Genomic DNA, 23,095 nt, shown 5'->3' on the forward strand with positions numbered 1-23,095 from the left:
TTCTAAACTCGAGTGAATACAGGCTGAGTCGACCCAATCTTTTCTCATACGACAGTCCTGCCATCCCAGTCTGGTGAACCTTCGCTGCACTCCCTCTATGGCAAGTATATCCTTTCTTAGGTAAGGAGACCAAAACTCCACACAATACTCCAGATATGGTCTCACCAAGGCTCTGTATAACTGCAGTAAGACATCCTTGCTCCTGTACTCAAATCCTCTTGCAATGAAGGCCAACATACCATTTGCCTTCCTAACTGCTTGCCTGCACCTGCATGTTTGTTTTCAGTGACTGATGTACAAGAACACCCAGGTCCCTTTGTACATCAACATTTCCCAATCTATCACTATTTAAATAATACGCTGCCTTTCTGTTTTTCCTTCCGAAGTGGATAACTTCACATTTATCCACATTATACTGCATCTGCCATGTATTTGCCCACTCATTCAACTTGTCTAAATCGCCTTGAAGCCTCTTTGCATCCTCCTCACAACTCACAATCCCACCTAGTTTTGTGTCATCAGCAAACTTGGAAACATATGGTTCCCTCATCCAAATCATTGATATATATTGTGAATAGCTGGGGTCCAAGCACTGATCCCTGCAGTACTCCACTAGTCACCCGCCTGCCACCCTGAAAAAGACCCATTTATTCCTACTCTCTGTTTCCTGTCTGTTAACCAATTTTCAATCCATGCCAGTATATTACCACCAAACCCATGTGCTTTAATTTTGCACACTATCCTCTTATGTGGGACTTTATCAAAGGCCTTCTGAAAATCTAAATACACCACATTCGCTGGTTCTCCCTTATCTATTCTACCAGTTACATCCTCAAAAAACTCCAGTAGGTTTGTCAAACATGATTTCCCTTTCATAAATCCATGTTGACTTTGTCTAATGGCTCGGAAAAGGGCTGGGATGTGACTACACCAAGTCTAACCTAATTTGGGAAATTCCGCTTAGCCACGTAAGTTGTGGAGCCTACATCTGTCCTTTACAAGGCCAGCTATGTTGGAAGGGGTGGGGTGGGACGGGGATGGGGACTCCATATGCTAAGGGGTCCTGTTCCCAAGCTGTTAAGGGACACAGTGAAAGACTGGGGCCAATATGCTGAGTCAACTTCCAGAAGGCTGAAAGTGGGCCCCAAGGTCTGGATCCCTGAAGACGGTCAAATTTGCTTTTGACAAAAGAAAAGTATTGGCTATCTTATAAAGGCAGCTGAAGGAGGCGCAGAACAGCGTTTCTGGGAAGGGGGGCACGGCCTCCCCCAAGATAGCTGACAACATGGGGCAGTAGGACAACTGAGATGCACGTGTGGTGCGCGTGCCCACTGGGCCTATGAAAATGTGTTGTCCTCTGATTGACCCTGCAAACTCTGGCAGGATCAGCTTTATTAGGCATCAGCCCGATCTACACGATCGCTGGTCGTGGATTTTGAACCCCATAGTTCTGTGTGAAATCATTACATGTTAATGATACAGAAATTCTCTCTAACCTATGTGGCATTTGATGACGTACAGTGGTTTGCTGATGCATATAGTTTCAAAAAGAGGTGTAACCTGCTCAGATATAAATTTTGAACGCACTTTATCTCAAGCCCAACATAATAAATAACTCACATGAAAGCCAACAGAATCATTTTTCACTTCACATCCATTCGGGGTGATAGAAATAATTAACATTGATTACTTGGCTCTTGAGAAAGACACTTGACAGTTATGACAGGTCTGCTTTTGTTCTTGAGGTGTCAGATGCTTTTATGGCAGGTATAATTACTGACGCTTTCACTATATTTTGAGTTCACTTGTTTAAACTGTTTAAATCCATGTCACCATGGTGAGACAGGACTCCATGCACCTTCAGTGCTCATGATACATTGTTCCAAGATACAATGTATTGACTCTGAAAAAGGATTCTAAGAATTCTGAAACACTTTGTTATTTTGGTCTTAGAAACAGCATTAAGTACTAGTGAAAGTACTTATTCTGTTGATTTATCTTGCTTTTGTTTAAATTTGTATCTTACAATCAGATTTTTTAGTAGCTCAGCCTGAAACAGGCTTAGAATCATAGAATGGTTAACGCACAGAAGGAGGCCATTAGGCCCGTCGAGCCTGTGCCGGCTCTCTGCAAGAGCAATCCAGCTAGTCCCACTCCCCCACCCTTTCCCCATAGCTCTGCAATTTTCTTCCCTTCATGTACTTGTCCAATTCCCTTTTGAAAGCCACAATTGAGTCTGCCTCCACCACCCCCTCAGGCAGTGCATTCCATAACCACTCGCTGTATAAAAAAGTTTTCCTCGTGTCGCCCTTGGTTCTTTTGCCAATCACCTTAAATCTATATACTCTGGTTCTTGACCCTTCTGCCAATGGCAACAGTTTCTCTCTATCTACTCTGTCTAGACCCTTCGTGATTTTGAATACCTCAACCCAATCTCCTCTCAACCTTCTCTGCTTTAAGGAGAAGAACCCCAGCTTCTCCAGTCTATACACGTAACTGAAGTTCTTCATCCCTGGAACCATTCTAGTAAATCTTTTCTGCACCCTCTCTAAGGCCTTCTCATCCTTCCTAAAGTGCAGTGCCCAGATTTGGACACAATACTCCAGTTGTGGCCGAACCAGTGTTTTATAAGAGGTTCATCATGACTTCCTTGCTTTTGTGCTCTATGCCTCTATTTATAAAGCCTAGGATCCCGTATGCTTTTTTAACTGCTTTCTCAAACTGCCCTACCACCTTCAACGATTTGTGCACATATACCCCTGGGTCTCTCTGTTCCTGCAGCCCCTTTAGAATTGTACCATTTAGTTTATATTGCCTCTCCTCATTCTTCCTACCAAAATGTATCACTTTGCATTTCTCTGCGATAAATTTCACATGTATACCCATTCCACCAGCCTGTCTATGTCCTCTTGAAGTCTATCACTATCTTCCTCACTGTTCACTACACTTCCAAGTTTTGTGTCATCTGCAAATTTTGAAATTGTGCCCTGTACACCCAAGTCCAAGTCATTAATATATATCAAGAAAAGCAGTACCGACCCCTGGGCAAAACCACTGCATACCTTCCTCCAGTCTGAAAAACAACCGTTCACCACTACTCTGTTTCCTGTCATTTAGTCAATTTCGTATTCATGCTGCCTCTGCCCCACTGCTCTCTTTATTCCATGGGCTTCAACTTTGATGACAAGCCTATTATGCAGCATTTTATCAAATGCCTTTTGGAAGTCCATGTACACATCAACCCTCTCTGTTACCTCCTTAAAAAAACTCAATCAAGTTAGTTAAACATGATTTGCCTTCAACAAATCCGTGCTGGCTTTCCTTAATTAATCCATACTTGTCTAAGCGACTGTTAATTTTGTCCCGGATTTTTGTTTCTAAAAGTTTCCCCACCACTGAGGTTAAACTGACTGGCCTGTAGTTGCTGGGTTTTTCCGTATACACTTTTTTAAACAAGAGTGTCACATTTGCAATTCTCCAGTCCTCTGGCACCACCCCCATATATAAGAATGATTGGAAATTTATGGCCAGCACCTCCGCAATTTTCACCCTTACTTCCCTCAGCAACCTAGGATGCATCCCATCCGGAGCGAGAGACTTATCTACTTTAAAGTACAACCAGCCTTTCTAATACCTCCTCTTTATCAATTTTTAGCCCATCCAGAATCTCATCTACCTCTTCTTTTACTGTGACTTCGGCAGCATCTTGATGGACCATTTGGTCTTTTCCTGTCTTTCATTCTCATATGTTTGTTCAGTTCGATTTGTTGAGTGTAATTCTGGGTCGGGAATGCAAAAAGCTGAACATGGCTGCTCCAAAAATGAAGCTGCTAACAACTATCACAGTAACCCCAGATCTCTTAATATATTCTTATCTTGGCCTCAAAGTGCCTTAGCTAAGTCTGAGTACATTATACACAAGGAGCATAGTGGCAGAACACTAAAATATATTGGTCTAAGTGTGATCTTTTTCTATAGTATATTGGTACAAATACACCAAATAAACCCAGTGATAACACGAAACACAGGTGGAGAAATCCGTCTTGCGCGGTAACGCAAAATGGGTGGTATTGTATCGGCTGCCCGTTATACTCCCCGCCTGATACTACCCCTGTTATATTACCCCCCCCCCCCCCACCCTGATATTCAGCTCCATTGATTTCAGTAGAACTGAATTTCGAGCGGGGAGTCTAACAGGCGGCCCTTCAATATCTGAAATACAGTGCCTCATTCAGATCTCAGTCCTGGTACTAATTCAGGAATCTAGAATTATTTGCTATTATGTGTTTTTCAGAATAGTTTACAATGGAATTGAAGGAATGGAAAATCTGGACAAATCATGTTGGTGAGCTGGAGCAGTTCCTACCTGAGAAAGGTTTCTTTTTGCCATACAGCCTCTCGTACACTTGAATCTCAGACTGGAGAGAATGATGTAGCTGATGGCTTTCATTTAGCTGCTGTTGGAGCATGGTCATCTCCTGCAACAGTCTGCACAGATGGACAAAGCAAACATATCAGAACAGGGAGAATAGACAAGTGTTAGCACAGGCCTATGTAGTGTTCATATCTTGGAGGAAGATTTCCTCCCTCTCTTATCTGTAGCAAAATTGTAAATGTTCTTTATAAATGGGTTTATGATTTTGTTCACAAAACACACAGAGGAAATTTCCCCCTCCTTATTGCTCACAAAGCAATTGCTAAGACAATCTGTCTCAGTGGGATCTTCAAAGAATGTCAATCCCAAAACAATGGCTAACTTAATTTGTCAATGGGGGAAATATCATAGGGTCAGTGCCCCTATCAGATGGTTTAATTATGCAGATGTCATGCTGCCATTCTGCTTCATATGATGTACCCCATCCTTGGGATACCAGCATGTGGTATTTAACAAATGAATAATGTCACTGTACAATACTCTCTTACCACATCTAGTACTCAAAGGCTCCTATCAGGTGAAGCAGAGGTTAGATGTAGAATAAATCTCCCTCTACTCTTTAGCAATGAGACTCAATTTCAACCTCCGAAGCCAAAGTACCATTTCCATTCCACACACCAACTATTGTTATCTTTTCTCCAAATGAATTTACCAACTTAGTGCCAATTCTGTACTGTGGACTCACATCCATTAAGAATTGGACTGAGGCTGACCGTTTGCAGGAAGAGACTTCGTACACCTATTAATCAGTACTGAATTCAAACTGATATCCCTTAGATGAAATGACAGTCTTCTAACTGCAACATCCAATTCCCTCAGAAACAGTGCAGCTCAAATCAGACAATGAACAGGTCAAGTTGTGTTGACTATGATGTAGCCAGTATTTATTTACTGAGCAACTCCTATAGCTGGACAGGCTGCACCAGTGGAATACAGTTTCATGTAATGCAGCCACTTGGCAAGCAGAATGGACATCACTGGCCTATGGACATATCAGAAGAATAGAAAATCGGTCTCAGCACCTATTGCTTTTGTTTTGGCTGCATTGCTGCTCTTCTCTCAGCTGCAGTGCTTCCTCCTGTCTATCCCTGACTTCGGCCTGCAATCTGTTGTTCTCTTCCCTCCACTGATCCAGCTCTGTCTCCAAGAGCTGATATCTGGCCCTGGTTGTTAACAGGCTCTCCCTCAGTTGTTCCACTTCTTTGGCCTGTTCTATACAGTTAAAAAAAAACAAATTATTTCAGAACAAATGTTATTTTCACTAGTTGGCAATGTTTCAAAAAACAATGTATTGTTTGTGAAATCTGCTAGGCTTTTAGATAAAGTTATAAATGTAAATTTTATTTTTAACCAAAAACAAAAACGTCTTGTAATGATAGAGTAACGTAGCAAAATGTTCCAACAGAGGCGTAAGAAAAATGGACGCCTAACCAAAGGAGGAGAGATTAGGAAGCGTGACCAAAAGCTTGGCCAAAGAGATAGGTTTTAAGGAGAGTCTTAAAGGAGGAGAGTGAGGTAGAGAGGCAGAGGGCTACATGATACACAGTGGAAACCTATTATAGCGATCAATTTGGCTAGTAGCCCAAATGATTATACTGTTGATTCAATGATTTGCGTTATGTACGGCAGTGCTGCTCAGCACTCATTGGCACTTTAAAAAGCAGATGATTAAGAAGCTTCTCATCCTCTCCTCTGCCTCTTGCACTGAGGTCTGTGCTAGTGGCACCAGCTCCCTATATGCGGGTCTCATGCAGCTGGCACAACTCAAAAGTTAAAATTTGTCGGGATTCCCTAAGGACCAGCGAAGTTAGTGTTTGCCATCTCTGGCACTGCTTCCTCTAAAGGAACAGACAAACAAGACTTCTTGAGGTAGTTTTCTGTACTTCTGGTAGAAGTAACATCACCTCATTTACATTACAGCACTACCACTGAATGCTGCCAGCAACTGCACTCCAATGTGAAGGGGCCGTTAAATTCAGCAGGACTTGAGAATAGTGAGTAATAGTATGAGTGTAAAGCCTGGTATCCTGAAGGAACAAGGTAATAAGAAAAAGCCTGTCACCCACCATCTAGGTCATCCTATTATTTAGGTCCACATACACGACTTAATCCGACCATTACTATTTCCCTCCTTCATTGGCAACAAATCTGTGTCCTTCAGTAATTTGTTAAACTAGAAATCTGCCCATTTCTCTTTTGAATGCTTAAACCAAGTCCATGTAGAGTGAGCGATGGAGGAAAGAGTGGAGAAACTTTCTTTCCATCCTTTAACTATTTTACATTCAACTTCTGTGACTTAGTTAGCACTGCATTACCAACATTCAAACTGTTCATTATGTAACACTGGAGGTGAAATTTCACTTACAAAAAACGGGAGAAATGTCCGCTTTTCTCAACAATTAACGATCCACATGTGGCTTTGAAATGCATGATTTCTGAGAATGCAACTTCTGTGGTGGGTTGTTAATTACAGAGAAAAACAGTCACTCCTTCATTTTTCATCAAAAGAGGAACTTCAGCTCGTAGTCAGTGTCTCACCTCTGGGCACTTGAGTGAGCCGGGCCTGGAGAGTCAGGATCTCATCCCTCAGCATTCGGTTCTCTTCTGATAGCTGAGTCATTGTTTCCAGTCCCTGGATGTAGATGTTAGTGGGAGGAACAGCTACAAGAAAATAAGAGGGACCAAATCAGACACCAAAATGCCAGGGGTGAAAAATCCTCATCAAGGATTCCAGTCCATCAGGGTCTGATGTAGTAAAGTATTGAATGAGTGTCTACCTGTCAAATGTGTAAACATGTAGATAATCTATCACTTTGCATATTTATAGGAACATAGGAACAGGAGTAGGCCATTTAGTCCCTCGAGTCCATTCTGCCATTCAGTGAGATAATGGCAGATTTGTGACTTAACTGCATATATACGCCCTAGCCCCATATCCCTTAGTACCTTTGGTTAATAAAAATCTATCAATCTCAGATTTAAAATTAACATCTGAGATTTAAAATTAACAATTGAGCTAGTATCAACTGCTGTTTGCGGAAAAGAGTTCCAAACTGCTACCACCCTTTGCATCTAGAAGTTCCTAACTTCGCTCCTGAAAGTCCTGGCTCTAATTTTTAGGCTGTGTCCCCTGGTCCTGGATTCCCCAACCAACGGAAATAGTTTCCCTCTATCTACTCTATCAGTTCCCCTTAATATCTTGAACACTTCAAACAAATCATTCTTAATCTTCTAAATTCCAGGGAATACAATCCTAGTCTGTGTAATCTTTCCTCGTAGCTTAACCTTTGGAGTTCCGGTATCATTCTAGTAAATCTAGGTTGCAACGTGCAGTGCCCAGAACTGAACACAGTACTCCAGGTATGGTCTAACCAAGGCTTTGTATAGCTGTAGCATAACTTGTATCCCCTTATATTCTAGTCCTCTAGATACAAAGGCCAGCATCCCATTAGCCTTTTTGATTATTTTCTGTACCTGTCCATGACATTTTAATGATCTATGTACATGGAAACCTAAGTCTCTTTGGACCTCCAGTGTTTCAAGCTTTTCACCATTTAGAAAGTACTCTGATCTGTCCTTTTTAGGTCCAAAGTGGATTACCTCACACTTGCCTACATTGAAATCCATTTGCCACAGTTTTGCCCATTCACATAATCTATCAATATCTCTCTGTAATTTTATGCTTCCAACTGCTTACAATGCTGCCTAACTTTGTGTTATCGACAAACTTGGATATGTGGCTCTCTATCCCGTCATCTGAGTCGTAATAAATAATGAATAGTTGAGGCCCCAACACAGATCCTTGTGGGGAACCACTAATCACATCCTGCCAATTTGAGTACCTGCCCATTATCCCTACTCTCTGTCTCCTGCCGCTCAGCCAATTTCCTAACCAGGTCAATGATTTGCCCTCAATTCCATGAGTTTCAACAACTCCATAGCTGTTCCATAGCTAATGGTCTCTTATGAGGGACTTTATCAAATGCCTTCTGGAAGTCCATATAAACAACATCCATAGACATTCCCCTGTCCACTACTTTAGCCATCTCTTCAAAAAATTCAAACAGGTTTGTCACCCTCTACAAATCCATGCTGGCTTTCTCTGATCAGCTGAAAATGTTCAAGGTCGTTCACTCACTCTATCCTTAATTATAAACGCTAGTAATTTCCTGACAACAGATGTTAGGCTAACTGGTCTATAATTCCCTGGTTTCCCACTCTCAACTTTCTTAAATAGCAGAGTGACGTGCAATTTTCCAATCTAAAGGAACGGTTCCTGAATCGAGAGGACTTTGAAAGTTAGGGCATCTGCAATGTTCTCACCTACTTCCTTTAAAATCCTGGGATGGAAACCATCTGGTCTTGGGGATTTGTTACTCTTTAGTGGCATTATTTTCTTCATTACAATTAATTTGCTCATATTAATTATGGTGAGTCCCCATCCCAGATTCAAAATTTCCTTGGGGTGTCCAGCATGCTATCCTCTTCCTCTACTGTAAATACTGACACAAAGTAATTATTTAACATGTCTGCCATTTCCTTATTTTCATTTACAATATCACTATTATCAGTTTGGAAGGGGCCCACATTGCTCTTGACCACCCTCTTTTTCCTAATATAATTGTAAAAACTTTTTGTGTTGATTTTGATATCCCTTGCAAGTTTCTTTTCATACTTCCTTCTTGTAGCTCTTACTGTCTGTTTATGGTGGAATGCACAATTTACAAAGATACAAATACTTACTGTAGATTTGTTCCACCAGGGAGAACAGGGGTTTCCAATGCAAAACAACAACAACTTGAAAAACTCCCCAAGGCAATTCACAAAGGCATACGGTAAAATGGATGCCAAAGAAGGAGCGATTAGGAGGAATGACTACAAGCTTTGTCAAACAGGTGGGTTTTAAGGAGGTCTATAACAAGGAGTGGGGGGGGGGGAGTGGAGAGTGATTTAGGGAAGGAATTCCAGAGCTTGGGGCCCAGGCAGATGGCAGATGGTGGGGAAAACAAAATGGGGAATGCACAGGAGCCCATAGTCAGAGGAATGGAGAGTTCGGGGGGCAATTATAGGGATAGAGGAGGTTACAGAGCTAAGGAAGGGTGAAACTATGGAAGGATTTAAAGACAAGGATGAAAATTTTAAATTGAAGCATTGGAGGACCGGGAGCCAACGCAGGTCAATAAGGACATGGTTGACGAATGAAAGTGATTTGGTGCAGGATAGGAAAAGACAGGGCAGCAGAGTTTTGGATGAGCTGAAGTTTACGGAGGGTGAAGGATGTAAGTGTAGCCATAAGAGCATTGAAGTAATGAGCATGGTGCTGACAAAAGCATGGATGAGGGTTTCAGCAGCAGATAGGCAGAAGTAGGGGTGATGTTACAAAGGTGGAAATTGGTGGTCTTTATGATGAAGAGAAAGCGAAATTAGAAGCTGAGCTCAAAGTTGAACAGAACACCAAGGTCGCAAACAGCCTAGATTAGCCTAAGGCAATGGCCAGGGAGGGGGATGGGGTCGGTGACAAGTATGGAGTTTGTGGCGGGGATTGAAGACGATGGCTTCAATCTTCCCAATATTTAGCTAGAGGAAATTACGGTTCATCCAAGACTGGATGTCGGACAAGGTTGTTTCAGAGGGCAAAAAGGTCTGGTACGTTGACACCAGCCTCTAGTCAACTTGTTTTTCTTCCTGTCCCTCAGGTGAAATCTGCAAACCCATCTCCTAGAGGAAACCTGACTACCAAAACTAGGAGTTATGTTTGGGTCTCCCAGTTGACGGTACTCTAGCTTTGCTTCTGCCTGGTTGCCTTGGTTACAATCACTTAAACATGGCGCAGCGTATTGTTGCATCATCACACGGTGCCATTCAGTAAAAAGACACAAATTCGATGCCCTGCTCTGCTGAATCTCTCATCTCAGCTGCAATGCTGTGGAAATATGATGAGTAGAGGTTAGGTGCTACACCTCAGAAAGGGAGGATAAGTTGCAGCGAGAGTCATCCCAAGGATATGTTTGTGTACCACTGTGGCTGGTGCAGAGCAGCCCTGGTAGTGCTGTGGGAGCCTGTATCATGTATCCACCCTCTGTTGCCATATGACTCAAGTTTTCCTGTGACATCTTACCGTAGGTTAGTTTATAATAGTTTATCATCAAAATCACAACCAGTCTAACTAGAATATAAACCGTCTGAATTTAAGACTGTCTTACCGTTTTCTTTGGCTGCAGCAGCCAGGCGCACTTCGAGCTGCTCCCTGAGTCGGTCGTTCGCGCGGATGGATTCCTCTAGGCGCTGACGCATGGCGCGAACCTCCCGAAGATGTTCCTCCAGCAACTCTGCACCTACACAAAAATAAGATAAAACAAACTTGTGTCTTAGCAATGGTTATAATAAAGGCAATTTGTCTGCACAATTCACTTGGTTTTACGTATTCGCATAACAAAGGTAGGGTCAAACTTTAAAAAGAATTGTTTTTCATTCTTCCTTCTCTTTCCCATCATCTGCTGAAGGCTTTGACTCATGCTGGGGAATGGATGCCAGGTGCCTCCTGCTCAAGGGTCATTTTTCACAGAAAGTGAGTGTGAGCAGTCTATTTGAACGTGGAGTGCATAACAGCCAAATATCCTTGCTGATTCTTCCTACCCCTAACCCAGGGGCACTGGGGGCAATTGCAACACCACGACTGCCACTGTGGCTGATTTAGCAGACATTGGTCAATCTGGTCCCACCCAGTGTGTGTGGGCCAGTGACACACTGGACAGTGCATTTACTAGCTGAGCAGGGCAGGGCAGACGCTAAGGTTTAGAGGCTGTATTGTGAATGGTGCGTGATCTGGCATGTGCCTAATGATTCTGGCGGCAGGATCACGCCGAATTGATCTGCCGGCTTCATTAGTATAGTACTAGCGAGCTGCAGGCACCAGTCATGGCCTTGAAGGCAGCTTGAGGGTAGAGTCCCAGCCAGCTTAAAGTGAGTCCGGAGCTGAGTGGTGGCCAGCATTGCCCCACAGTTTTGATCTGCAGCTAAGAGGAGCATTCTGGCTCCACATTAAGGAAAGTATTTCTTTTAAACTTATCTTTTTGGCGGCGGCCTCTAGCGGTCCCTTTAAGAACCGCTGATTAGGCTGCACGGGCGCAACAAGTTTCAATTTCACCCCCTAATCTTTTTTAAAGTTACACTAATTTTAGTAATTTGACAGCTATGGTTGGAATAATTACAACAACTTGCATTTTATTGTGTTTTTAAGGTAGAGAAACATCCTAAGGCACTTCACAGAGGTGTAACGAAAACGGGTGCTGAGTAACAGAAGGAGATTTTTAGGAGGGCTAACGAAAAGCTTGGTCAAAGTAGTGAGTTTTAAGGAGGGTCTTAAAGGAAGAGGGAAGTGGAGAGGCAGGGTGGTTTAGGGAATTCCAGAGAGTAGGGCCTAAGTGGCTGAATGCACGGCTGCCAATGTTGGGGCGAAGGGAAGGAGGATTTAACTCCCAAGAGGCCAGAGTCAGAGGAATGTAGAATACGTGGAGGATTGTAGGGCTGGAGGAGGTTACAGAGATAGGGAGGGGCGAGGCCATAAAGGGATGTAAACACAAGGATGGAAATACTTTCCCCTCTTCTTTAATCTTAAGAAAAAGTTAGATATGTGTAAACAGTGGTGCAATGTCAGTAGAAAATGCTAACTGACTGTTTGTCCAATATTTTGCGCTGCTCTGAGATTTGCTCCTATACAAAAATAGGTTCAGGAAAATTAGGAAAAATAAAATAGAATCTTTTTTGTTGTTTGTTAAAGGTCAATCAAAAACAACTCATGCCAATTTATGCAGGGGTTGGGGGAATAAAAGATAATTGAAAAGTGAATATTGAATTCCATGTCAAACCCAGTGATAATGAGCTTAACTAAACAGAAGATTTTGAAGTATCACCATAGATACTGGAAAGATAAAGAAAGACCTTCATAACAAAAGCGCTCCTTAGAACCTTAGGATATCCCGAAGCACTTCACAGCCAATGAAGTACTTTTGAAGTTGGTCATGGTTATAATGTAGGAAATGCGGCAGCCAATTTGCACGCAGCAAGGTCCCACAAACAGCAGACATAAATGATTAGATAATCTGTTTTTTAGTGATATTGGTTGAGGGATAAACATTGGCCAGGACACTGTGGGAACTCCCCTGATCATCTTCGACTAGTGCCATGGGATCTTTTACATTCACCTGAGGGGAAGAATGGGGCCTCAGTTAAATGTCTCATCCGAAACAGAAGAAAATAAAATCTCACTTTTACTTCAGTTGCGATGTGTGGGTATGTGCGTGTAGGTGTGCGTGTGTAGGTGTGTGTAGCTGTAGGTGTGTGTGTGTAGATGTGTGTGTAACTGTAGGTATGTGTGTGTGTAGCTGCAGGTATGTGTGTTTAGGTGTGTGTGTGTGTGTAGGTGAGTGTGTAGCTGTAGGTGTGTGTGTAGGGGTGTGTGTGTAGGTGGGTGTGTAGCTGTAGGTGTGTGAGTGTGTGTAGGTGTGTGTGTGTGTGTAGGTGGGTGTGTGTGGGTGTGTGGGAGGGAGGGTGAAATAAAAGAAAAGCAGATGGAGCTTTCCTGCACTCTGCACCAAGTCTCTCTTACTGAGTGAAGTCTATCTCTCAGCTTTCACACCATACGCAGTTTGACGTCACCGTGTCCTATGTTTTTCCGGTATGCTACCTCTCGTCATCATTTCTTTTTTTTAAAAATGTCATTTTTTTTATGACACGTGCTTATAATCAGGCCTGGCAGTGTCAGAATCTACTTGTAAGTGAGAGATTGCAGGCTTTTTGTCTTTGTGGCCGGTTTAGGTGTGTACTATAGAACCATAATGTTCCCATTAATTTGCATATAGCTCATGTTAGGGATACTAATAGAACTTGGTGCACAAATCCTAATCAGAGCTCCAATAAATATTTTTAAACATCGCCCTTTCAAACTTCCAGGTCAAAAGATTCAAATAGGACAGACCAGCAAGTAAGAATTAAAATCACAAATAGAACTAAGTTGGCAAGGACCTGGATACGGAGGGTCCCGACCCTGGTTTGGGATTTGCCGTTTGGCCTTGTGAAGGGCAGAGCCTCTATCCACTCCTTACAAGCCATGTTAGAGAGGATGGGACTGGGGACTGTCTAGACTGGGAGCCCACGTGGGATCCTGTGTATAACTGGAGACTGTAGTCAGATGAGTTATACCAGCTTCCAGTAAGGCGCTGGCAGGCCCCACCTAGTGGAAGGGGTGTGGGGGTGGGGTTGTCCTGGCCAGGGAAGTGGTAGTAGCCTCCTTACATAGCGAGCCAAAGGAAGCCTCGGCAAAGTGTGGGGGGGGGGGGGAGGGGGAGAGGGCTGGGCAACATAAGAATTGTGAGATGGAAAAAAACCAAGGTCCATCTAGTTTGCCGTATACCATCCTGATAGTCGCATGTTACAACAATAATGGAGTTGTTGACTAATCATAACAATCAATCTCTATCAATTAGTCTACAACAGACCCAGACATGAGGTGAGGAAAACCTGCAGTGGTGGAAAGCTTCGGAAACCGGAGGTCCAAAGTCACCTGTTCCTCCTAACCATTCTACACTTATCATGTGTCATGTCTCAAAGTACTCACATACTGTATCCCAAAATATTATTTTCTGAAAGAAAACTAATTTGCATTTGAATGAATCAATACTATAGATGCTTGCTTGCCTGTATTCTTGTGCACTTCAGTCAGTCTCATTTTGTTTTTCTCCTGCCCTTTCTCATCCATTTATTTTCCTTCCTCACCCCTCCCATGCAGCTGGCAGGAGCAGAAGTTTATGGCAGTATGGGGGAGACTGAAGCTTAAGTGAAATTGGCACCTGCTGGCGCCAAGCAAATAAGGTACCAATCAATAATCCAGCAAATTCTGGTGGAGTCAGCAGTGGAGGGAACCAGCGGGTGCCATCCTGGCATAGCTGCTGGGATCATGGCCTGTGGATTTTCAGTCCCTCTGCGGTTTGGAAGCTACCAATTTCAGCACAATTAAAGAGAGAAACTACCTCAATATAAAAGTTTACTCAACTCTGATGCCTAGTGCAGGCATCCATCTGATCATTCTCACCCTGGGCAACAGCGTGCTAATGATCTTAATAAGGCACAAAACTCAGAGAGAGATATGCTCAATTACCAGAACACAAATATTTCTTTACCTGTCATATTAGTCCCTGACTGGTACCCCGATGATCCAGAGGACACATCCCCGAGCGTATTGATTCTGATTGGTCGGTGAGTTGTTTCCCAGAGTGCACTGCTGTCCAAGTAACTGTTGGCGGTTCTCAAGATCTCCTGCAGGTTGTTGGTGCTACTCAGTTGCTGGTGAAGTGCATTCTGGGATTGTGAGGTACAACCAGCCTGCTCTAAATGTGAAGACATGGCAGTGCTTGTTCCAGAAAAGGTCATGTCTGCAGGAGTGGTTTTCGGTGGAGGTTCAGAAAGTTGAAAGAGAGAGAAAAAAAAACAGAAACAGCAAATGTTCAGCTTACAGGCATTCATGGAGATACAGGGGTCCACGCAAAGGCAGAAACCATCTCTCATGTCTGGCCACCACAAACATCCATTTGCGGCATAAGCCGTTTTCCAATACTGCACTTATCCATTGGTGCAACTATTCCAGGACCTGATCTACCCCCTCGCCATCAGAGCTAAAAGGTTTAAACAGTATGAGAGTCATACAACAGCATATTTCTCCATGAAGAACGAACTCCTTCATCTCTTCAAGAAATGTTGGACCTGGCAGCAGCTTATTTCATTCCTCACTGTTACCAAAACTACCCTCTGCCCAACTTCACGGGCAGCAATAATGGCCTTTTAACAAAATACATTCTACAGAAACATGCAATATGTTGTAATCTGGTATTTTACCCACCTTACTGTTACTGATTTATGTAGAATATTATTCTCATTAATGTTAGTTTGTTAAGTTGTCCCAAAGACAAAAGGTGCATTTGTTATACAAGCAAGCGTTGTTAGTGAGTCACTCTTGTGTTAATAGCATTAGGTGTATATCATGCTGGACAGTGAAAAGGGACTTCATAGCCTGCAGTGAAGGATTAGAGGGGGTGTTCCATGCCTGTACCACTAAAACACTCCATATGTTGATCAGAGGCATATGACTGTAGATGAAAGAATGTCCTTCTGTGCACCGACTCAATGATATAATTTTCTGTTGCAAGTTATTATTAGCAATGATAAATTACAGCTCCTCCTTGCATACTGTGTCTGCCATAATTTGGATTTCTTAGTCCTCTTCTCTCAAGATCTCAATGCTTGAATTTCTCAGGAAATGTCAACACATTTTGACGTCCATTACAAGCCTGGAGATGTATGGGTAAATTCAACGCCCTCAGTGCAGAGTCATGCTTGTAGTGAATGCAGATCAGAGACTCGAGTATTGTAGCCTTATCTCCAACCTTTCACTGTGGCTCCCTGCTTGGTGCGTGGGATCGTTGAATTTACCCTGTAATTTTTTTTTGCCAGTTTTCTCCCTCCGCTAAAAGTTGTGAGTGTGGTCCCATAGTGCTGGCTGCCCCATCTACCTCACCCAAGTAACTCAACAGAAAGTGTTGGCAGATTTTTCAACTGTGGAGGGCATCGCAGTTATGTCCAATCTTGCCCCCGCCTGACGTTCACAAACACAATTTCCAGCAGGAGTCACTGGTTAGTGATCAGGACCGGGAACCCTATCTGATTTTTCCTCTCCCTAGCCTAGTGGTGTTGAGGTCAATTTTAGTGCCACTACAACCACTTCAGCTAACTTAGCACAGACTGTTGATTGAACCTCTGACCTGAAGTATAATTTAGAACAAAGATGTAATAATCTGTCCACAAGTAAAGAAAAAACATTTGAATGGACAATTAAAACACAGAAATATTTTTTAGTGCCCCAATTAAATCTCCACTCCACTCCATGCTGTTTTGCACATGCTCAGTTATATAGGCGGTATCCAAGCAGAATATCAGGTAAAATTCTCACTTTCTCCCAGCTGTCTTTGCAACATGTGAAGTTCCTGCTGGACCTCGGCCAGGGAAAATGTTGATGCTGTGGGGTAAGCTGGGCCAAAGGGCAAGCTTCTGAACTGACAAGGGAAGTCAGCACAATATGAAGCCTGAGAGGCATTAGGGCTTGGTAGCACACTGCTGGAATAGAGGCCTAAAGATGGACAGGAGAATCGAAAATAGAAATAAGATGAAAAATTGTATAAAAAATAAACACTGAAACTTGAACATAAAACACAGTAAACACAGAGATGTATTATGAACCTGTTCTCTATTATGTATAACGCTGGCTAGATTTGGAATTGCTAATTTGTGGTTTAATGCTTTCTGCCTTCCAAGCCCTACACATCAGCTTATTTTACAGTGGCAGGTGACAATCTGAGCAAAATGGTCTGATAGCTCAGGCATCTGAAATGGTGAGGATGAGAAGATTGGAACATTGATACATTGGAAGCTGCTTGTTGTACAAGGAAACACTCCTTCCTCCCCCCAAATTTCCCCCCTCTCCCAAAGGCACTGATAATTGCTCAGGTATATTCTAGGGTCACCACCTGCACTCTGGTGACTCACCCAAGTGGCCATTTTTCATATGTGAGCCCAGACTGCGAGTGTCAACAGGTTATTTCACCATCAGGGACATCACACCTGAGCCCAATCCTGCCCTCATCCAACCTCCATACATGAACCCTTTCCAGCAGGATTAACTGGATAGTGATCAGGAGTGGGAATCCTGGCTGATTTTTCTCCACCCTAGCCCAGGGGCAGTGATGCAAATATTAACAAACCTACCACCATCCTGGCTGACTCAGTACAGAGCAGGGACAAACCTTTATCTTGCTGATCTGTATAGCTCGGTTCACATTGGACAGGTTTACTGTACCATCTGAGCTAATCAAGTATCAGAGTAATTCAGGATGGAAGGTGAGGTGTCCATTCTTGGGTCCGCACGACCCTGTGTGTTGTCCATGGCAGCTAATGTGCATTCACCTCTCTGCCAATCTACTCGAGCAAGTATTTGTTCTTGGGATTTGGGAAACACTGGTCATGTGGCATTTATTGTCCCTCCTTAGTTGCTCTGAAAAGGTAGTAATGGGCCATCTGTAGTGACTATTTTTACAACTGAGTGGTTTGCTAGGCATTTCATACAGTGGGACTGGAGTCACATGAAGACCAGATTGGGTACAGGTGCTTCCCTGAAGGATATTAATGAAAAAGTTGGGTTTTTAATGACAATCATAAATCTCAAAATAAGAGGTCGGCCATTTAGGACCGAGATGAGGAAAAATTTCTTCACTCAAGAGGGTTGTAAATCTTTTGAATTCTCTACCCCAGAGGGCTGTGGATGCTTAGTCGTTGAGTATATTCAAGACTGAGATCGATGGATATTTGGGAATATCTAAAGGAATCAAGGGATATGGGAAAAGGGCAGGAAAGTGGAGTTGTGGTAGAAGATCAGCCATGATCTTATTGAATGGCGGAGCAGGCTCGAGGGGCCGTATGGCCTACTCCTGCTCCTATTTCTTATGTTCTTAATCATGGCCATTTTTCCCCTGGAACCTGCTCAAAGATTTACTGAATTTAATTTCATGTCTGGCTGAGTTGGAATTTAAACTCACAATCTCCGAGTTGCTAGTGCAGAACTAAAACCACTATGCTACCATAGCCTTGTACAGCTGTTAGAGGAAGTATGATGACAACCTGCGGAGCTTGTCTGCTAATTATCCCTCTGCGGGAAAACACTTATGCCATTAATTTCTGCGGGGGTTCTCCCGATCGTCCACCGTAACTTCAGTCAGTTTACACCATTTCTCTGGGGTTTCCACGGACTTTCTGCCAGGCAGACAATTGGGAGAACTCCCACAGAAATTCTACGCCTTACGCTTCATTTACTGCTTGTCCAACCAGACAGTGTGACTGAGATTGAAAATCACTGTGTGGAACACAGCTCCTAACCCACCATATCGTCTTCTTCATCTTATAATCTTGCAGGACTTGATTCTTACCAATAGGTGTCCCAGCAAACAAGTGGCACCAAGTGGTGGCAGTGCAACACTGGGGCCACCCAGCATTAAACAGCGCTGTACATTATACTCAGAAAGCTGGGAAACTTCACCATGGCAGCTCCCAGATCACTGCATGCACATAAGAGAGGAAAAACTGGACCTCTCCCCCACTTTATTCATTTAAGCCACTACACTCAATTTAGTGCCCCAATTAAAGCTCCACCCATTGAGCAGTCTCTAACCGTACCTTTTTGTGACTTAACGGTGTCCATGCAGGGTTGCTGTAAAGGTGAGATGCTGGCATTGCCTTTTGGCTGATTTTCACATGATGAAGCAGATGCGAGAGATGAATGTTGGGATGGATTTTCACAATGACTTTGATCATCTAAGAGGAGTAAATGTTAATGTAGTGAGATGTCCCAAATGCCACAAGCACACGCGCACACAAGTACTTTACTGGCATGAAACTTCTGGTGGATTTTGATGTTCATTTTTAGTAGTTTTTCGTTTGCACCAAATTTGCTGCTTGGACAGATAAAGGGAATGCAGTAGTGCATATACATTTTCAGAAGGTATTTGATAAGGTATTTCACAAGAGGTTTGTTAGAAAAATTCAGGAATATGATATAAGAAAAAATTATCAGCATGGATGGCAGGAAGGATAGTGAGGCTAAATTGGTGTTGCTGGGTCTTCAGTTGTTGGTGTATATATAGATGATTAGGTATAGTGAATAGAATATCAAAATTTGCTGTTGACACAAAGTAGAAGGGTGGGCAAACAGTGAGGAGAAACTGTAAAAATCTTAAGGAAGACACAAAAAGGTTAGCAGAATGTGCAGAAAGGTAGTTGGTGCAACTTAATATGGATCAGCATGAGGTTAAAAAAAAGAGGAATGGGAGTATATATACATTTAGCGGAAAGACTCAACACTGTTAATGAACAGAGAAAATATGGGATTTAAATATGTAATTCCCTGAAAATGCGAGTGTAGGTAGATAATAAAGCCACAACAAAAAGGTCAATAGAATTTTGGGTTTTATAAATAGGAGCATAGAGAACAAGAGTAAAGAAGCAGTGAATTTGTAGAAAACATTTGTTAGGCCACATTTAAAAGTACTGTGCATAGTTTTGGGCACCCCATTAAAGAAAGGACATTAAAACCAAAGAAAGCGTTGTGTAGATTCACTAGAATGATGCCAGGAATGAGAAACTAGTAAAATTATCATGAAGAGAGTGAGGAGAGGGGTTGGGGGGACGGGACGGGGGGAAGAGGGTCTGGTGCGATTGAGGGGTGCAGGACAATGGAGAGCAGCCTTCCTGATTTCCACTTCATCCCATAGCCGAAGCACTGAGCAGGGAACCATGTTAGTTGTTTAAATTGCTTAATGTGTGCATACTGCATTTCCAAACAAAAACTTAAGAAGTTCTCCCTGTTTTTGTATATTTATTTAGGATTGAGATGTCACCTGTGTATTATTTTTAGGAGGAGGAGGTGACATGCCCTGAATAAGATCTATTCTCAGTTAATGCTGGTATTGTCTTCTGTTGATGCTCATTGTGTGCCTCCATTTGGTAGCTATGGGTTAGGTTCTGGGAATTGGTTTGGGATGGGCTCAAAATTTATTTTCCTCTAATCTTGTGCTAAATTGTCATTTTCATTTGCAATAATTCCTATTATAATTGCTCTGGAGAGAGTGCAGAGAAAATTTACAAGAATGTTGCCAGGGCTTGAAAATTGCAGCTACGAGGAGAGATTGGATAGGCTGGGGTTGTTTTCCTTGGAGCAGAGAAGGCTGTGGGGTGACTTGATTGAGGTGTTCAAAATTGTGAGGGGCCCAGATAGAGTAGACAGGAAGTACCTGTTTCCCCTAGTGGAGAGTTCAAGAACTAAAGGACATAGATTTAAGCTGAATGGCCTTCTTCCGTGCTATGAAATTCTATTCTATGATAAATGAGCTGTGAAATAAAGTTACGTTTAAGGTTAATGAAGTGGTGATGAGGTCACACTCTGATGATGAGATCACTATTACGTCATTAAGTCATTCTGTGATGTCACAAGGCCACTCTGTGATGACGAGAGGCCGAAATGGGCTATAACACAGGATAGATTATAACTAGCAGCAATTTTATGATAACTGAATGAGATTGACTGGATAACACAAGTAATGAAGGATCTAGATTTCTTACAATCAGCTCATTAGTGGGTAGAAACTCCTCGTTTCAGCCAGCCATGTGACAGAATAATTATTTCCATAACTGAGACTAACTCACAATTGGTAAAAGCCATAAATAAATAATATAGTGTCTTATCATGCTGAAACACCTCAAAGCACTTCACAAATGGATTACTTTGTGGAGTGCAGTGTATTTTGCCAAGGAGGCAATATGGTAGCCATTCTGCGTCAGAAACATCCCACAGACACCAATGGTGTTGCTGGTTTAAGAACGAATGTTGGCCAGGACACTGCAAAAACTTCCTGCGCTTCTTCAATAGTGTCATGGAAACTTTAACATCCACCTGAACCAACTGAACAAGCAGATTGGACCCTGGTTTAATGTCTCATCTGAAGGACTGGATCTCAGACAATGCTGTGTTCTCTCAGAACTGCACTGTAGTGTCAGCTTAGCTCAAATCTAACCATACCTTGTGACTTAGAGTTGAGAGAGCTAACAGCTGAGTCAAGCTGGCACAGTGGGTTATTTTGACTTACAAGTGGAGATCTTCATACAAATGATTGTAATCTGTTTATGATATTGGTACTAACATTAGTGTTTCGGTGGCTTGTGTAATTTAAGGTGTGAAATGTTGGCACTGATATTAAATTTTTTTTCAATTTAGATGCCCAGCATCCGTATCAAGCATTCCTAGGCCAGGGTACCTTATAGACCAGATGCAATGTTTGTAAAAAAAAATGTCATAATCTGGAGTCTGTACTGTCCTGGTGTGCCCTATTCCGTTTCCCACACTAGCCGTCATTTATGCCTTTCTGAGGGGCTACCCATATTATGGGTGGTTTTGTGTTGCAGACCCACACCCAATGGGAATTGCTACAAATAAAATTCACATTGGGCCCTTGCAGACAGGCAGAAGACAGCGTCATTCCATTGATCTAGGCAGAATTTGAATGCAGCTCGCAAACATGAAGGGGTGTACTAATCATCTGCACCACTTCACATCATCATTGCAATATCATAGAAATATTTTAATTTCATTTCCACTGGTATTTCTCCACACAAATGTTGAAGAAACAACTTAGGACACTGATTTCACCTCAACACAATCAAACGAGCTGCACAAATTCTTTTGTTTCTTTGCTCTCCCTCTGTTTAAAAGCTTGAAAATTTTTTATTTGAAACCTACCTGCTGTGGTTTGTGCTTCGTGCTCAGCGCTCTGCTGATCATCTTGCGAGTACTCACTGCTCGAGTCGACTTCATAACGATAAATATCCAGGTCGTCATTGGCTGACTCCTGCTCATCGGACACAAATGATGCCCTCTCAGACTGCTCCGAGTCCGAGAGAACGTGGCTGCTGGAGGGGGTGTCCGCCCGGCTCTGCAGTTTGCAGTTGAGGGATTCAATGAGTTTGTTTTTCTGCTGAAGTTCTTTGCTCAGTCTGCGAATAAGATAATGCTTCAATTAAAGGGGAAATCACCATTCTTTCAGAGAGTTTGTAGCCAAACTGCTGCAAACACTCTACAGCCAATACATTGGTTGCTGGGACATTTTACACATTGTGGGAGAAGAGTTACTCTTTTCACCAAATGTATCAAAATCATAGAAACATAGGAACATGAGTAGGCCATTCAGCCCCTCGTGCCTGCTCCGCCATTTGATAAGATCATGGCTGATCTGTGATCTAGCTCCATATACCTGCCTTTGGCCCATATCCCTTAATACCTTTGGTTGCCAAAAAGCTATCTATCTCACATTTAAATTTAGCAATTGAGCTAATATCAATTGCCGTTTGCAGAAGAGAGTTCCAAACTTCTACCACCCTTTGTGTGTAGAAATGTTTTCTAATCTCACTCCTGAAAGGTCTGGCTCTAATTTTTAGACTGTGCCCCCTACTCCTAGAATCCCCAACCAGCGGAAATAGTTTCTCTCTATCCACCCTATCCGTTCCCCTTAATGTCTTATAAACTTCGATCAGATCACCCCTTAACCTTCTAAACTCTAGAGAATACAACCCCAATTTGTGTAATCTCTCCTCATAACTTAATCCTTGGAGTCCGGGTATCATTCTAGTAAACCTACGCTGCACTCCCTCCAAGGCCAATATGTCCTTCCGAAGGTGCGGTGCCCAGAACTGCTCACAGTACTCCAGGTGCGGTCTAACCACGGTTTTGTATAGCTGCAGCATAACTTCTGCCCCCTTGTACTCCAGTCCTCTAGAAATAAAGGCCAGCATTCCATTAGCCTTATTGATTATTTTCTGCACCTGTACCTGAACCCCTAAGTCCCTTTGTACATCCACTATTTTTTTATATAAAGAATAGGTTCATGACTTTTTTTACATAGAATTTTACAGCACAGAAGGAGTCCATTTAGCCCATCATGTCTGTGCCTGCTCTCTGAAAGAGCTATTCACTTGGTCCCATTCTCCTGCTGTTTTCGCTATACCTTTTTAATT

General features: G+C 42.7%; 1 protein-coding gene and 1 long non-coding RNA gene across 13 annotated transcripts in view; one reads left to right on the forward strand and one right to left on the reverse strand.

The window, feature by feature from the left end:
- Positions 1 to 10,819, forward strand: part of LOC137325390 (uncharacterized) — a 42,461-nt gene extending 31,642 nt beyond the window's left edge. Inside the window, exons 2-4 of the long non-coding RNA XR_010963873.1 lie at positions 6,356 to 6,429; positions 9,198 to 9,330; positions 10,132 to 10,819. This is a non-coding gene — a long non-coding RNA (uncharacterized lncRNA). The remainder of the gene's footprint in view (positions 1 to 6,355; positions 6,430 to 9,197; positions 9,331 to 10,131) is intronic.
- The window catches only part of pde4dip (phosphodiesterase 4D interacting protein), a 432,228-nt gene that overhangs the window by 31,409 nt on the left and 377,724 nt on the right, over positions 1 to 23,095 (reverse strand). For 11 of the 12 annotated variants that reach the window (XM_067990444.1, XM_067990435.1, XM_067990437.1 and 8 more), the window contains 8 exons: positions 21,825 to 22,078; positions 18,710 to 18,847; positions 16,437 to 16,613; positions 14,614 to 14,865; positions 10,639 to 10,770; positions 6,974 to 7,096; positions 5,458 to 5,647; positions 4,367 to 4,488 (listed from right to left, as the gene is read on the reverse strand). In XM_067990444.1, the coding sequence (XP_067846545.1) occupies positions 4,367 to 4,488; positions 5,458 to 5,647; positions 6,974 to 7,096; positions 10,639 to 10,770; positions 14,614 to 14,865; positions 16,437 to 16,613; positions 18,710 to 18,847; positions 21,825 to 22,078 (1,388 nt within the window). The remainder of the gene's footprint in view (positions 1 to 4,366; positions 4,489 to 5,457; positions 5,648 to 6,973; positions 7,097 to 10,638; positions 10,771 to 14,613; positions 14,866 to 16,436; positions 16,614 to 18,709; positions 18,848 to 21,824; positions 22,079 to 23,095) is intronic. The other variant, XM_067990443.1, reaches the window with a different exon arrangement.

This window comes from Heptranchias perlo, chromosome 9 (assembly GCF_035084215.1).
Source record: "Heptranchias perlo isolate sHepPer1 chromosome 9, sHepPer1.hap1, whole genome shotgun sequence".
NCBI lineage: Eukaryota > Metazoa > Chordata > Chondrichthyes > Hexanchiformes > Hexanchidae > Heptranchias > Heptranchias perlo.